General features: G+C 31.7%; 1 protein-coding gene across 1 annotated transcript in view; it reads left to right on the forward strand.

Annotated features, from left to right (window-relative positions):
* LOC129216740 (uncharacterized) overlaps positions 1–16116 on the forward strand; it is an 83538-nt gene that overhangs the window by 21767 nt on the left and 45655 nt on the right. The window contains exon 4 of the mRNA XM_054850956.1: positions 13299–13429. Coding sequence (XP_054706931.1) covers positions 13299–13429 — 131 coding nt within the window. The remainder of the gene's footprint in view (positions 1–13298; positions 13430–16116) is intronic.

The following is a 16116-nucleotide window of genomic DNA, read 5'->3' on the forward strand; positions in this document are numbered from 1 at the left end:
GCCCTGGCTATAGGGCGGTAACTTACTGAAAATTGAACCCGTGTTTCTCTTATTGGCGACAGACACCTTTAACAGGGTGAAACTTACACCTATATGTTGGATGATTGGAAAATAAAGGGTATAATACATTCTTTTATTTTAAATTTTAATTCAAAAATTCAAATAATGATTGAAAAATCTAATTAAACTAAAGTTGATGCATTTCAGGATTTTTCTGAAAATACTATTTATAGGGGTAAATCATCATTTGCAATATTACTGCACTGCGGTGAATGACCCTAAAACTAAAATCTTTCCTAAAAAGGTCATGTTAAACATCAATAGAGAGCTTTATTTTTTAGCTTTACAATGTTGCTTGAATTTATATTCTACTATAATTAGGAGAGAAGTTAGTCATTTGTAAGAACGTACTTTTTATTATTTTTTTCGTATACTTTAAGTTTTTTTACTGGATTATATTTCGAACAATTTTCAAAATAGAAATCTAAAAAGTGGCAGGTTCATTTATTTTGTCATATGTGTCCTAAATGGCAAATTTTATTGAGAATGGAAATGGTGAGATCAAGAAGGTGATTTTGCTGACATGGAATTGCGTGACAGGGTAAGTTAGCGAGGGACGTTTTATCCTTATAAATAGTATTTTCAGAAAAATCCTGGAACATGTCAATTTTAGTTTTAGTTTTTTCAAATTGTCACTCATTATTTGAATTTTTGTGATTTAAATAAATAATATGTATTGCGCTTTCTAATTCCTAATTATTCAACATTTAGGGGTAAATTTTACCCACTTTAAAAGTGTTTACTGAAGAAAAAAAAAATGTACAATATTTTTAAGTGTTCTATCGATGTGCAAAGTTTTATTCAGATTGGCATTGATACTTAAGCAGGGTTATTTGTCAGTGTATCCCGCCAAAAAAGGTAAAAAATCCTATTTCGGGATAAATTTCACCACGTTAAAGGTGTCGGTTGCCGATAAGAGAAACTCTGGTTCAATCGATGTGCAAAAATTTATTCAAAGCAGAGATTTACACTTGGGTGGGAGGTTACTTTTTAGTGCAAAAACGTCCTAAATAAAATGCAACTTTTTAAAACTTACACTTTTTATTCTCCTTCTTCATGAAACAGAGAAGAAACACCAAATTTTCTTGAAAAAGACCTTCCTATGCTTTATGCATAAGGAAAGGTTTAATCAGTGACTTGAAATGTAGTTCTACAACACATCTTACTCTTAATTTTTAAAATTGCTCTTTTGCAAAATCACGTTTCCTGGGATGTTGTTGAAAGGAGTGAGCGATACGTTATTTATCACGTTAAAATTACGAAACATAATAAAAATAGAAAAGACTGAGTAATATTGAAAGCTTTGAAGTTAAAGTTTTAAAAGTTTGAATTATCAAAAATCATAATATTACAAGGAACCAGAAAAGAAGAACATAAATACTGACAGAACCATCGCGTCAGTTTTTTCAGTGAAACTTTATAAAAGTCTGAGTAGTTGGCAATCCCACTAATGCATAAAAGCTAGTAAGTATGTAATTATCAAATACGTCTTCAAACTAAAACAAGACCAAAAACAGGCAGTTATCTTGAGCAAGAAAAATTCATGATCAGAGTTAAAAAGAAAACTGGGAAAATGGGAGTTGGAAAAGCTTTTTAAAAATATTTAATAAATATTGATTTTGAAAAAAAAAAACAACAACAAAAAAGTAAACAAAAACGGACAGTATTTCTAAGCACTTCATTTAAATTTCTAACTTCAGTGAAAGAAATTTAAACAACGGGCTTTGAAATTAAAGAGAAAAGGAAAGAAAACAATTTTTCAATTTTTAAGGATTTGCTTCAAAAATAAAGCACCTTGTCAAAAAATATATATATAGATAAAAAAAAATGTTAAAAATTAAGCACTTTGAAGGGCTCTTTGTAACAGGTCAGTGAAATAAGGCACTTAACGCATTTTTAAGGATTCATGAGATAGCAGCTGACGAGGAAGGGGAATAAATATAATACATAACATCTTCAATCATGACCTGTTAACAAGTTTTGGGAAATTATTGCATTATTATTACTTTTTTTTTTTACATTAATTTTTTAATTGGAGGCCAGAATTTGAATATTGCCTACAAAAAGTTTCACTCCTACCTAACTTTTATATTCTTTTATTTCTAGCCAGGAAACAATGTTAATTTATATTACAGTCTATATATATATATATATATATATATATATATATATATATATATATATATATATATATATATATATATATAAAGCAGTAACACAACATATTCAATAAAACTAAAATTGGAATATGATTTGCATTGTAGTGTTAACACAAAAGATTCAATTACAGCAAGGAACAAATGGAATTTTATTAGCAAATGGACAACAAGGATTTGATTTTTAATACAAAAATATATTATTTAAAAAGTCATATCGATAATACATAATTCCAAAATACATTGTTTCTTAAAGCATCATTAAAAGAGTTTCTTTAAAAACATTGAAAACTAATTAAAATCATTAATAATGTATTAATAAAGATAAATTCTTAAAAATTTTAATGCACTGCATATAAATACATAAAACTCATTGAAAATGTTAAATTTGGGTAAAACCATTAATTAGTGAAATAAAGTATAAAACTGAATTATTATTAATTTATATTTAATTTAAAAATGTTCGAAGAGATCATCATCGCTTTCGTATTCAGTAGTCTGCGGCACGTGGTTAGTAGTTGCAGCCTTGAATTCAATTCTTTTAGTTGCTTTTTCTGATACAACAGTTTTTCGATCACGCATTTTACTAGGAGTTATTATAAGAGTTGGTGAATTGTCATCAAACAAGAAGCTCTTAGAACTTGAGGGCATTGGATCATCCACGTTTTCTGCCTCATTAGAAGAATCACTAAACATGATTGGACACTGATTGGTTTTTGCTTTCTTTTTCACTTGTAGCTTCCCAGAATCATTGGAATCATCACTGATATTAGACGTTAACTCGCGAATTTTTCGCTTCTTGGCGTTGAGTAAAACAACAAATTTAGAATATAATTCTTTTTCAACACTTGACTTGGCCTCTGTAGCATTAGAAAGCAGTTCCACTAGTTCTGATCGCTTGCTTTCACTCTTTTCTAACGTAGCTTTAAGTTCGTTATGAATATTATTTGCTGTTAGTAATTCTTGAGAGACGCAAGTTAAAACCTCGGAACATATAGTCTTGAAATCGGTTTTCTCTACAAGCACATAACCTAATTTGATGATAGTTTCCTCACAATCAATACTTTTCCACTCAAAAGCATGCTTAGAATTTCGTTTTTCTAGATTATAGATGTATTTCACATCGCTTTGGTTTGAATAAAAGAAGGCGTTTTTTGCTTTCGTGAGGAATTTACTGAAAGTAAGACGAATATGCGCCGCTTGGGACCTTAAATCCAGATCACTAATCTCCCCGTGCCAAGCTTCGTTTTGCCCTACGCTTAAAATTTTCACCGATAATTTGTTTTCAGGCACATATTCAGAAAGCAGAAACACTTCTTGTTCATTTTGAAGAGATATTTTAAGAATGGACTTCATAATATTATTAGTTTCAGATGTGTGAAAACAAAGATGCTTACCGATGAAAATTTAGGATTTAGAAATGTAAATAACTCAAACTAAGAAAACTTGACATATTAATCTTTTCAAACGGAGAAAGTACATCGGCACGAGAAGAAACAGATGACAAGAAAAACAGAGAAACAAGTGTAAACATGACAACGTACGGTTTGCAGTGAATGTTTTCCAGCGTAAAACTGGAAAACTCTTTTGCAGTTTTTTCTAAATAGCAAATGATTAAAATTTTCAAACCATCAAAAATCATTACAGGCATGTAATTAAGTTAATCTATTAACTTAAAAAAGTTTGGGAAACTAATTTGAAAAAAAAAAAAAATTCCACAAGCTATTTGTTACCATAGCAACCACTGATGTTTTCCTCTGTTTTGCGCAAGCGCCTAGTCATAGCGTGCATTTAGAAATTTCAAACAAGCAAAAAATTAATTTTTGCGTTTTTTGCATTCATTTACGCCAAGTAAGTTTGTTTTATCTTTCTTTTTGGATACTTGAAAACTAAAACTTTGAATGTTTGTTGAATATCACACAAAATTAAAGGCTAATTCGAAGTACTCTTTTTATACAGACTACATTCTTTTATATAAGAAATGTCCAGCCTTTTTCAAGACTTTTAAGAAACTTTGTTTCCTTTCTAACAGTATTTCAAATTCAAGAAATCTGACACATTATCTTACTCAAATAGAAATGAGACGCCAGTATAGTTATTTTTTCATAAAGATATTCAAATTAAATAACAGTTTTAAAAAATTAAAAAAGCACGCTTTCGTAGCAAAATGAACTAAAAAGTGAAAAATAACCTTTGGATGATAGTAGTTGATCAATCACTTAATTTTTATGCAATACAAAAAAGCGTGGGGTGCTGTCTATTTACATTTTTGCTTGAACAACAAATGGAAGAAATTCAAGACAATTGATAAGAAGCCCCCCACGCTTTTTTGTATTACATTAAAATTAAGTGATTGGTCAACTACTATCATCCAAAGGTTATTTTTCACTTTTTAGTTCATTTTGCTACGAAAGCGTGCTTTTTTAGTTTTTTAAAACTGTTATTTAATTTTTCTGTTCTTTAGTCTTATGTTGGAGAATTATCAGGAAACGAAATTATTGATAAAACGAGTGCGAGGTAATATCTTAAAGTTAAGACAAGGACACCCCGATGGGAAGCTACTGTGAGTCATCGATGTATGTTTGCGGAAATCATATTTATATTACTTTGAAAATTTGAGATGCATTTGAATAAAAGTTTTGTTCAACAATGGTCTGATCAGCAATGAATTTCCAATTGAAGACTCACCTAATTTTTGGCATGAAATTAGTTAAAAACAATTATATTTCATGTTCTAATTACCTTGGAACATTGGAACAAATTTTGTCTGATGCAGAAAAATTAAAGGTTTTTGTAGATATTTTTAAATAATTTTTGTGAGCATTTTTTAATGTATTTTTAAAAATTTTTCCTTTTTCACATTGTTGGATTTATGCCAAAATATTGATTGAAATTGAAGGAAACTAACAATTAAAAGTTAATTAATTAATTTGATTATAGAATATTGCATTGTCATCGGGTCAGAGATCGCGTGCCAAATTTCAAAAGAATCCGATCGCAGGATGTGGGCGAAATTTGAGTTGCAAGATTCCGTTACAAGATACATACATACATACATACATACATACATACAGGTGAAGCTAATAAAAGCGTGTTAATAAAAAGTGTGATACCTCACTTCTTGACAGCTCCTCCTTCTCTTGATTTCATGAAACTCCCCAGCTCTCAAAGTGGGACAGCATCTGATGTACTTTGTAGTTTAAATATTTTGTAGTTTGTCCTTTGTTTAAAATGAATTTAATTTATTTTGTATGAATAATTGTTGATTTTTAAAAAATTTTAAAATAACATCAAATTGATATGTTTTAAAGTATTTTTTTCTCCAATAATCAAGGTGTATAAGTGCAGGGTTCCCTTATTTTTCATTTACGAGATAGTGAAAAGTGAATTGGGAAATCCAACTACCCATATACAGTGCCTGATTACCGCACGGTCCGACGGGTCCGCGGACCTGGGTACCACAAATTTAGAAGCACCAAAATGGCCTAGTCTAAATTCACATACTTCCTTTTTTTTTTTTTTTTTAAAACTTATTTTACTTTTTCTCAACTTTAAGGAAGAAGGGGCTCAAAATTTTTTAAAAATCAACTCAAAACTCATTAAGTTAAAAAAAATTTTCGTGTAAAGAAGTCCTTGTTCCTTAGCTCTAGAATTTCAAAAAAAAAAAAAAAATACTCGGATGACATAGATGAACATTTTCCAGAAGAATTAACACATTTTCAAATTTTTGCAAACATAGCCCTTCTCCTGGAGAATGTTTTAAAAGGTCATCTACATCAAGGTCTACAATCTACTACAAAGGATCACTAAACATTACACATACATTTCCGAATGTGGATTCACCCGTGCAGTTTCTTCTTACCTTGCCTATCAGCAGCTGTTCCAGTGAACGTTCCTTTTCAATTTTGAAAAGAATCAAAAATCATTTGAGAAGCTGCATTTCTCAGGATAAGTTACAGGTGTTTTCCTTATTGACCATTGAAAATTCTGTGACATCAAACATAGATTTCGATTATTTGATTGACACATTTGCCTCTGTTAAAGCCAGAAAGAAGCCTTTTTAAAGCTTGCTGTCAGAATTTTAGTAAGATTTTTTTTCTTTTTTTTTGCAGTTTTAAATTGTTTTTTTAACTCTTTTTCGCCTTAAGAGGCATTTTTAACTGTGATTAGTTTGGTGACTATCAAGTGTTTAGTATTCAAATCCCAGGTTTCCTTTTTTAAATGTAGTAATGTTCCTTTAAAATGTAGTTTCTAGTATGAAACATTGACTTTAAAATTGTGCGGATTTTCTCATGGGGGAGGGGCACCAAATTCTACTCAGGACCTGGGCACCAGTTTGGCTTGATCGGGTCCTGCCCATATATACCTTAATTTGAATTTCATTATCAATAAAAACAAACATAAATGAGGAGATAACATTTCCATGGTGAGACTGATGTCACACCAAACTCAAACCACTGATGATGGCTGCAGCAAAGCAAGCCGAAACGTCTGGAATTTCTACTCCAATTAGACCACGGCCAATAAGCCTGGAAATGTTATCTCCTCATATTGACGCCGGCCGTGAAAGCCTTAAACAGTATTTAAAAACAAACATACTTTACTACATAATTAATTTGCTAAAATATTAGTTGAATTTGACTGACAAGTAGGTTGACTGAACGTAGATCTGTATGATGGCTACAGTGAACCCTGTGATGTTATAAAATTAACTCCATTTGTCAAGTCCATGTAAGAGACTACTCTGTCCTGTACATGTCATTTCAAAAAAATCTTTGCAAGCATTTTATGTTTTTATCATATTTTTATACTAATTCAAGTATCTTATCTTCGATTTTTTAAAGCCAGGGATAACACTTGAAACTACAACCCTTACCTAGCTTCATTTAAATTTTTACGTTGTGTTTCAATGAAAAAGCACAGAAATAGGATGAATTTGCCCCTTCCCAGAAGTGACTGACCGAGGCAAAGATGGGCGGTTGCAAGAAGAGATTCATGGGGATTATGACCCCCCTCCCTAAACCATCATTGATGTTTATCTGTCCACATTGTGTTCAAACGCTTTATAAAAAAAAAAAACTAGTGGTATATGCACGGCTTTGCCCAAGTAGAAAATTAAAAAGTTATTTGATTCGCCTGTATATTCACAAATAATAGATGGTGAATTTTTCGCCAATTTGCTTTCCCATGTTACAATTCCACGTTATGGTAATTTGCTAATTTACTCATCCACATTATGATAATTTGTTGGGTAAAATGTTCTTAAAATTGGAATAAAAAAACTACAAAATCGAATTTTCGAAAAAATTGCTTCGAGGTGCACATTTTCATGTTACAAACTAATGTTGTGCAAAATTTCATGAAAATTGTCCGAACGGTCTAGGCACTATGCACGTCACAGCGATCCAAGCAGAGACTTTCCGCTTTATTATTAGTAAAGATGTAAACAATTTTCAGTAATCTTTTCAATCCATTAACTATTTTTAAAAGTAAATATTTGAAATGCTTCTTCTTTTCATAGCTTATGAAATTAATTAGCAAGTTTATGCCCTATTAGTTAGTGCCTTATTCCTGGCCGATTCAGTGCCTTTTATTGACACCCAAGCAGTTTCAGAAATTTTTTATGCCATATAACTATAGGTTTGTTCAAAGTGGGGAGGAAGGTCATTCTTCAGCATGCCCTCCCCCATGAAATTTTAGTCAGTATCCTTCCCCTTTTTTAAAGGTACTTGTCCCCCCCCCTCTAGATTCAGTATTGCCAAATTCTAAATATCAGACTATAGATTGATAATGCTGTGCAGGAGTTAACTGGATGTATATCTGAATGTCCACTTACTACTTATTTGGACTTCTTAGAACTCTGTCCTGTAAATATCTTCCTTTAGATAAGAAGACATAACCTGAGCATGAACAGCAGATCCCAAATGAAGTACTACCAAACATCAGTGTACTGGAAGAATAACTTGCTTGAAATTGTTCAAAATGTATCTATTAATAAATCCCAAAGCTTTATTTTTTGTCGAATTACTAGCATAATTTTTAGAACGTCTATAGAGGTATGAGAGTAATCCCTTATCCCATACAAATGTCAACAGAAGTATGGGAGGAATCTCCTCACAGAAATAAACAGGGAGAACTGGAATTTTGCTCAAACACATTTTACAAGAACATTGTTTCGATGAAAAGGACACCTTTTATCTTAAGTTATATTTTTGAATCTTGAAAGAAGATTTTTCTCACAAACCAACAAAACATGCCAAATAGTGTTTCCATACATGCAAGTGAAAAAAGTAGACTTTTAATACTTTGACCATTAAAACTGATTGTTTTATTGTTTCTCCAAAATGCTCCAATAAAAGCAATAATTTTCTTCTAAATTAAATTAACCATTGCCGTAGAGTACTTCCATACCTGTTTTGAACACTGCTAGCATTAAGGGATACCCGTGCCTGTTGCCTTTACTATCGTTACTTTTAATAGTGTTAAAAGTACTGAAAATCTGTTTAACATTTACGATTTTTTTTTTGTGATGATTTTAAAATAAATAACTTTGTTATTAGTTAGCTTAGTGAATAACTACTAACAGTGTACTTTACTTGGTTCTTATTTTTTCATCTTTCAGAGCTGTACTTCCATTAGAACATGGCTGCCATGTTGGAAAGATTGCGAACTGTTGCTGCATCTTTTCAAGTGGTGTGTAAATATTTATATATAATGCATTCAATGGAACTCTTTCATGTAAAAATATAATTTAAGCTTTTGAATGTCTGTTATGCAAAGTCTTCTCCTTCTGTTCACTATTAGTTTAATGAACATAAAATGAGGCAGATTAACAAGTTTTGTGTTCACATAGAGCAACCAATCAACCACAGTCAACCAGTGACTAAGCAGGAGCGTTCTAATACAGCTACTGGTTAACTTGTTGCTGAAGTTGTTCTAATAGCTTAACCGGTTGACAGCAATTTAAACTGGTTGTTAGAAACATGTGACATTTTTGAGCAATTAAAATAAATTATTTTTCACCTGCGCATTATTCCTCTGCTCAAGTAACTGCGGTTTAACCAAAAGCGTCTCTAGAGTATTGGCTAGCAGAGCAACTGGTAAGTAACAGCTGATGTCATTAGCTGTCATGTGATCAACCAACCTGTTAAATTTGGTTGCTCTATTCAAACATAAAGTAAGTCTCCTTTTTCCTCCAATGGAAATACTGCAAAGTCACAATGTATATTATGAATCTTTAATAAAATCCCATAAAAAATGGCAATGAAATGATGGCTTTGCACTCATTGGTTATAGGGACCAGCTCAAAATGGAAGGGGGCAGGCATTTGAGCATTCGTTTAATTGCCTCTTCCCAGATTTTTGAAACTATGTAAATATGCATTTGTGTATACTAATTAGTGTTTTTTTGTTTTTCCCTATGAAATGTGTTGAGTATATACAGTAAAACCTCTCCTAACGGACACCCCTCTTATGCGAACAATTTTTAATTTCCCCAGCTCCAATGCAAATAACATTATTAAACCCCTGTCCTGGGGACACCTCTCTATTGCGGACAAAAAAATTTGTCCCGTTAGTATCCGCATTAGAAGGATTTTACTCTATATCTTTTGGAGGAGTGGGGTGCACCCACCCTCTCTTTCTTCCAGCTAGATGCACCCATGCAGGGCCATATACAAGTAGGGGAACTTAGGGTTCAATCCCCTTCCCCTTAAAAGTTTGGTTGGACATTTTAATGTTCGTTTATGTTTAAAAATTTCCAAAAAATATTGTTCAAAATTCAAATGTCTTTCATATGTATATTAACTACATAAAATGATTTCATAATAAATAACCCGACGACTTGACCATTAGCACAAATAGCGCAAAGCTCCGCATGAAAGTTTTAAAACCCTCCCAGAAATTATTTTCTCACTATACAGCCCTGCACCGACTCATGTGAAATTATCACTGTAGATTAAGCTCCCCAACTTGTATAGCACAGTGCATACAGTGCCAATGAACATCAAGAGCCCTCTTAAAGCAATTCACCCCATTGCATGTAACAGCTGCTTCTGGTAAATTATTTCAGGTGCCTACAACCTGACCTAGAAAAAAATTAATATGTCTGTGAACTCAAATGAGTGCTTAAAAAATTACTGTCAAAAAACATGTTACTACTGAGTGTTATATCGAGATCAACAGAAAAAATTTAAAGTTGAAAATTAGTCGAGCACTACTATGCAACCAGAATGTTTTTTTCAATTATATTTATTGCTTTATAATATTATTAATTGAGGTACCTCAAAATTCAAGATCAACATTTGTTGCTCGTCAAAGAAAAAAAAAAGTAATATTAAAAAAATTTGTTTAGAAAAATATCAAAATTTTCTGAAAATGGTGTTTGTTTATATTATCTTGGTCTACAACCCTATTGAACTAGTAATTTTTCCTGATTTCAAGAATAACTTTTGATTTGAAAAGCTTCAAACTGGTTTTGCCAGGGCCTGATTGACACACAGTAGGTCCTTGGACCTGGGCGCCTCAATTATAAGGGTACCAAAAAACGGTAAATTTTATCCCTTCTTTTAGAAATTACTACTTTGTAAATGTGGGAATTTTATTGTTTGTAGGACAACAAATTTCACCAGGACTTGGGCATCACTTTGGCTCGATTGAGCCCTGCTTATCCCTTCTTTAACCCTTTTAAATAAATAAATACCTTTAAGCTAAGGAGACCAAAACTGAACATCATATTCCAAATGAGGTCTTGCCAAACTTCCTGCCATTTATCAGTAAGCAGCACTATTATTCCTGTTACCCATAGAACATTATACATTGAAGTTTTAGATTTTATTTGTCAGTTAGCATTATTTCTTTCTGCTTTTTAAAGTTTGTGTCATAATATGTTTTTCAATTGGTGAGTTACTAAAGATCATTTTTTAAATTTAGGTTACGAATGAGCTTTTGAAAAACAAGGTTATTGAGAATTATGAAAGCCAATTTTCGGAAGTAATGGCTGTTTTGAAAGAGTCAGAAATGTTGCAGCAGCAGTTTATCAATCGTTTTAAAGAAATGTCTGCTGAAATTTCTGTTTGTCAGAAGAACGTCCTGGAAGCTGAATTGAAAAAGCAGAATTCTGAGAAAGCTCTTGAAGATTTAAGACAGGTCTGGATCTTCTTCAATGTTTGCTGTTTCTTGAGAAAGCATTTTTAAACATATGTTTTCATTGTCAAAGATTATTAAATTTTATATTTTCATTCCATATATTTTGATTTTCATTGCTAAAGATTATTAAATGTTCAATTAATGTTCATGTTCATCTTATACAATGTGCCTAGTTGAAATAGCTAAATTTCTGAACTTGAATGATACATTATCCCTTTAAAAAAACAACAAAATACACATACAAGTATACTCAAATTTGGAGAAAGAAATCAGACAGAAAAGAGTAAAGTAAGAAAAAGTTCTCAAAGGAAGGTTCACACCCACTATTTCTTCTCAATCAGCATGTATTATTGAAGCACTTTTTCTATGTGTATACACTCATGAATCTTTTAAATGCAAAAATTAACTAAATTATTGACTGCTTTTCACCTGACTACTTAAATGCTGAATTTTTAATTTATTTTCCTTTCAATTTCATAGTTTTATGATTTTTATGTGTTGTTAAATATCATTTAATCAACCAGATAAATCAAACGAGACACATCATTTAAAGTGACATTATGACATAAATAATCCAAAAAAATTATATTTAGCAGCATTAAAATGTTAAACAATTAACTAAATATGTATATTAATCCATTAAACAACACCAAAAGTTACATGTAAAATTAAAACATGTGGAGCAAGCATGGCGGCAACATGAGCAAAATTTTTGTTTTTCCGTGGTAAAAAGTAAACAAGTCGCCATCCCCCAATGTACTCCTATTCTACACACTACACCGTTACTCTTTACTCGATTTTTTACTTATACAGTAACCCCTTGCTATATCCCACCTTGTTATATTGCACATTTGGATATATAGCGCTTTTCGTCTGTCTCCCGAAAAAATAAATAAAATAAAACTTAGCTTAAAGTCTCTTACTTAAGTTGTAAAATCATTGTATTTCCTCGGAATATTTGTTTCTTTTCTTTTCAGCCAATAATGAAACAAGAGCGCATTCCATTTTGAGCTTGCTACATTTTAAGAAATATTAATTTGAATTCTTATTTCACCAGAAAAAAAAATTATTTGAATTTTGACATTTTGAAATCAAATTATGTTTTTCGCAATCACGAGTGTGTGTATGTAGGCATGTGTGTTTGTGTGTGGGGGGGGGGGGGGTATTTGTGTGTACGGGTTATGTGTATGTGTGTTTGTGTCTGTGTGCTGGCATAAGTGTGTGGGTAGTTTTGTGTATGAACGTGTGTGTGGGGGGGGGTATGAGTATATGTCTGTAGGCATATGTGTTTGTGTCTGTGTGCAGGCATGAATGTGTGGGTAGTTGTGTGTTTGTGTGTGTATGTGTTTGTGTGTGTAGGTGTATGTGTGTATGTGTTTGTGTATGTGCGCGTGTGTGTGTGTAGTTGTGTATGTATGCGCGTGTGTGTAGGACATGGATGCAAACTGGAGAATGCTTTTGTGTGGAGCCAGCAGGTCCACGGTGATGGTGCGGAGGGTGGCGGTGGGAAAATAAAATGATAGGACATCAAAAACAGTCAAATGAAAGCAATAAGCAATCGTGATTGCTCAAAAAAAAAAAAAAAGATATTTTTATTTTGCTTTCTAGGTATTTGGTAAGACAACTATCTTTTACTACTTTTGCTCAGAAATTCAGCTTAATATAGGAATAGGCTAGATTAATTTTAGATGCACATATCGGTTACTTGAAGGTTAAAGGAATCTCTGTTTTTAATGACCTTGGTTATATGGTGCTTTTGAATATAGCACGCTTTTTTATTGTCTCCCAACCAGAGCGATATAACAAGGGGCTACTGTATTTTATTTCTATTCAAAACATGAAGTTTCTATAGTAAATTGTATTTGATAGAGTTAGTCTGCTTCTTTGTAGTAATAGTAGTTCTGGGCAATTTATTCATGTATTGCTATTATTTCAGGACTTGTTTAAGAGCTGTAGATGTATCGAAGATTATGAAGAAAAAGAAATTGTATTCAGAAAAGAAATAAAAGATCTTGAGGCAAAGTTGTATTATTTGGAAAAAGAAAAAGATGAGCTGGTGCCAGAAAAGTTGGTATTTTACTGTATTCAATTTTCATTATTTTTATGCTACAAAATATTTCTTATTTATAAGAATTTTTCCGCTGTTTAATTCATATTTATAAATTGCTTGTTCTCTAAAATAGTACCTTTATGGATTTTTTAGGCACTATTGAAATGTAGCAAAGGTTATTTCTATTTAGAATTTCAGTCACATTTTTCATTATCAGTATTTTTCTTTCAAACTCAAAGTTAAACTTGATTGCATTTTTAAGCCAACATAATTATGCAATGTATATTTTCAAATGAATTTAACTATTATTAATTTCTTTAAAAATTATTTGTTTACACATTTTTCCTTCTTATTTATCTGCAATTAATGTTTTTACAATAAATGAAGTTTTGTTTTTAGCCTACTTTCCCAATAAAAGTCAGAAAAAGAAGAAAAAAGCATGAAAGAAGGCTTAATGCATCTTAAAAATATCCCAAAAAACAAAAAAAAAAACTCAAAAATAAATAAAATAATTAAATAAATATCGAAAAATTAAAAATTGGAAAGTAGGGTATTGAGATGGGGAAAAATGTCTGTCGGTCTGTCTGTCTGTCGGTCTGTCTGTCTGTCCCCCCCTAATAACTTTTGAATGAATAGTCCGATTCGAACAAACTTTTTTTTGTTCGAAAGATCTCGGCGAGGACACCTCATTCCCATATTTCACTTTTTGATTTGAACTATTTTTTGTTCAATTTTGAACAGTTCAGAAAACTTAACATTAGCGCCTACGGGGAAATTCAAGGCAATTCCGAACTGTGAATTTGCTTCAAACAAACTTTGTAGGAAAAAGCTTTTGATGAAAAACTTGTATATAAAATATATTTTTGATTTGAACAATTTTCCGTTCAATTTTGAACTGTTCAAATCCCTTAACATTAGCGCCTACGGGGAAACTGAAAGTCAATGTACATTCCGTACTTGAAGGCGGATTTACTTCAAACAAATTTTGTTAGAAATAGCTCTTGACGCCACAAATTCCAGACTCCGACTCCGAGAATTTAGAGGCACCTGACTCCGACTCCGATTCCTGTGCCCGACAATTAATTGGACTCCGATTCCCCGACTTCAACTCTGACTTCGTAGCTTTGTCAAAAATTTATGGACAAATGACTAACGATATTCGACTCTGACTCCTTTATCTCAAAATGAGATTGACTCCGACTCCGACTCCTCAGCTATGGTTTTAACTGTGAAATACTTATTGTTGATATGACTTGTTTTTATTTTCACGCTAAAGTTTAAATTTATGTATTCAGTTACCGGCGAATCAACTCGAAGTCATTTATGTTTCTACATAAGATATGCGCAGACGATTTTTTTTTTTTTTTTGACAAAGAAAATTATTTCTTTAAGTTGACATTTTATTGTTTTGTTTTTTTGTTTTTTTGTTTTAGTAATTGCATTAATTCATTTTAAAAAATGTTTTTGGCAACAGGGCAAAAAGAAACGATTTTTTTTTTGATATGATGTATTTATTTTAATGAGCTTAATTATTTTACTTATTAATTTTTCATTTTGAAAGCTATTAAAGATTTTTTTAATCTAAAAAAGTGTATTAGCTGCTTTGTTTAAAAGTTGCTGCTATTTTATTTGTTCGTGGTTTTTTTTTTTTTTTTTGATGAGTGAGGAATATTTTATTCCTAGAAATCAGCTTAAAGTATTTTAAAAGTATGTTTGAAAAAATTTGCAATTTTAGCTATTTTTGAGAATATTGATCAGGTACTAGAAAGTAGTATGGGTATATGGGAAAGTAGGCTCGTCTAGTTCTAGACAGAACTTCTTGTTTTCATTGAAATAAACACAGATTGCAGTTAGCTTAATTTTTTTTTTCAAGTTGACTCATTTTATTTTTTTGATTTTCAAAGACATTGCTAACTATTTTACAAAAGTGTACTTGAAATTTTTAGTTGCTGACCTTGTATAACGTTTTGGCTTTGGTTTATAGATTGCTGTTCAGAAAAAGTGTAGTAAACAATAAAGAAGCAAAATATTGCTATGTAGTTCTCTGTTTAGAGAAAAAAAAAAAAACTTCAAAAGCTTCCAATGACTGTGTTTAGTAATTAATCAGTGACTAGAAAGTCACCCATCAAGGTATGACGGTGAAAACTGCTTCTGCATTTAAACGAAGCCATTGCCTGTTTGGTGATATTTTGATAGTTGAAATTGTAACCCTAACTCCAGTGGATTAACCCTAAACTCCAGTAGGTAGCGATCATTGTTGACCATTTTTTCGTTTCTTCATTCTCCTGAAATGACACAGTCTTACCAGTAAAGTGCAGTATACTGCCGTGTGCAGGTAAACGGCGGTAACTGCAGATTTTTCGATTTTCATTTTTTTGCATTTTTGAAATCTTTATTACTATAGTTTTATAGTACAAACATTTTTATTTGGCTGTCGCAGAAAAAAAAGCATTTTTTTATCAGTGGTAATTAGCAGTAACTGCTTTTTTAGCAACATTTTGCGGGAAGTCGGCAGTATGTACTTACTGCTCTTTACCTGCCCACGGAAGAACGAAAACTTTCTCCCGTGGGCAGGCAAACGGCAGTAACTGCAAATTTGTTGATTTTCATGAAATTTTTTGTCCATGATCGTTCTGCCATGGGAGGGTAAATGGAATCAACTGCAATTTTTTCCATTTTCTTTTTTTTTTGGAATTTTTAAAAT

Source organism: Uloborus diversus, chromosome 2 (genome assembly GCF_026930045.1).
Source record: "Uloborus diversus isolate 005 chromosome 2, Udiv.v.3.1, whole genome shotgun sequence".
NCBI lineage: Eukaryota > Metazoa > Arthropoda > Arachnida > Araneae > Uloboridae > Uloborus > Uloborus diversus.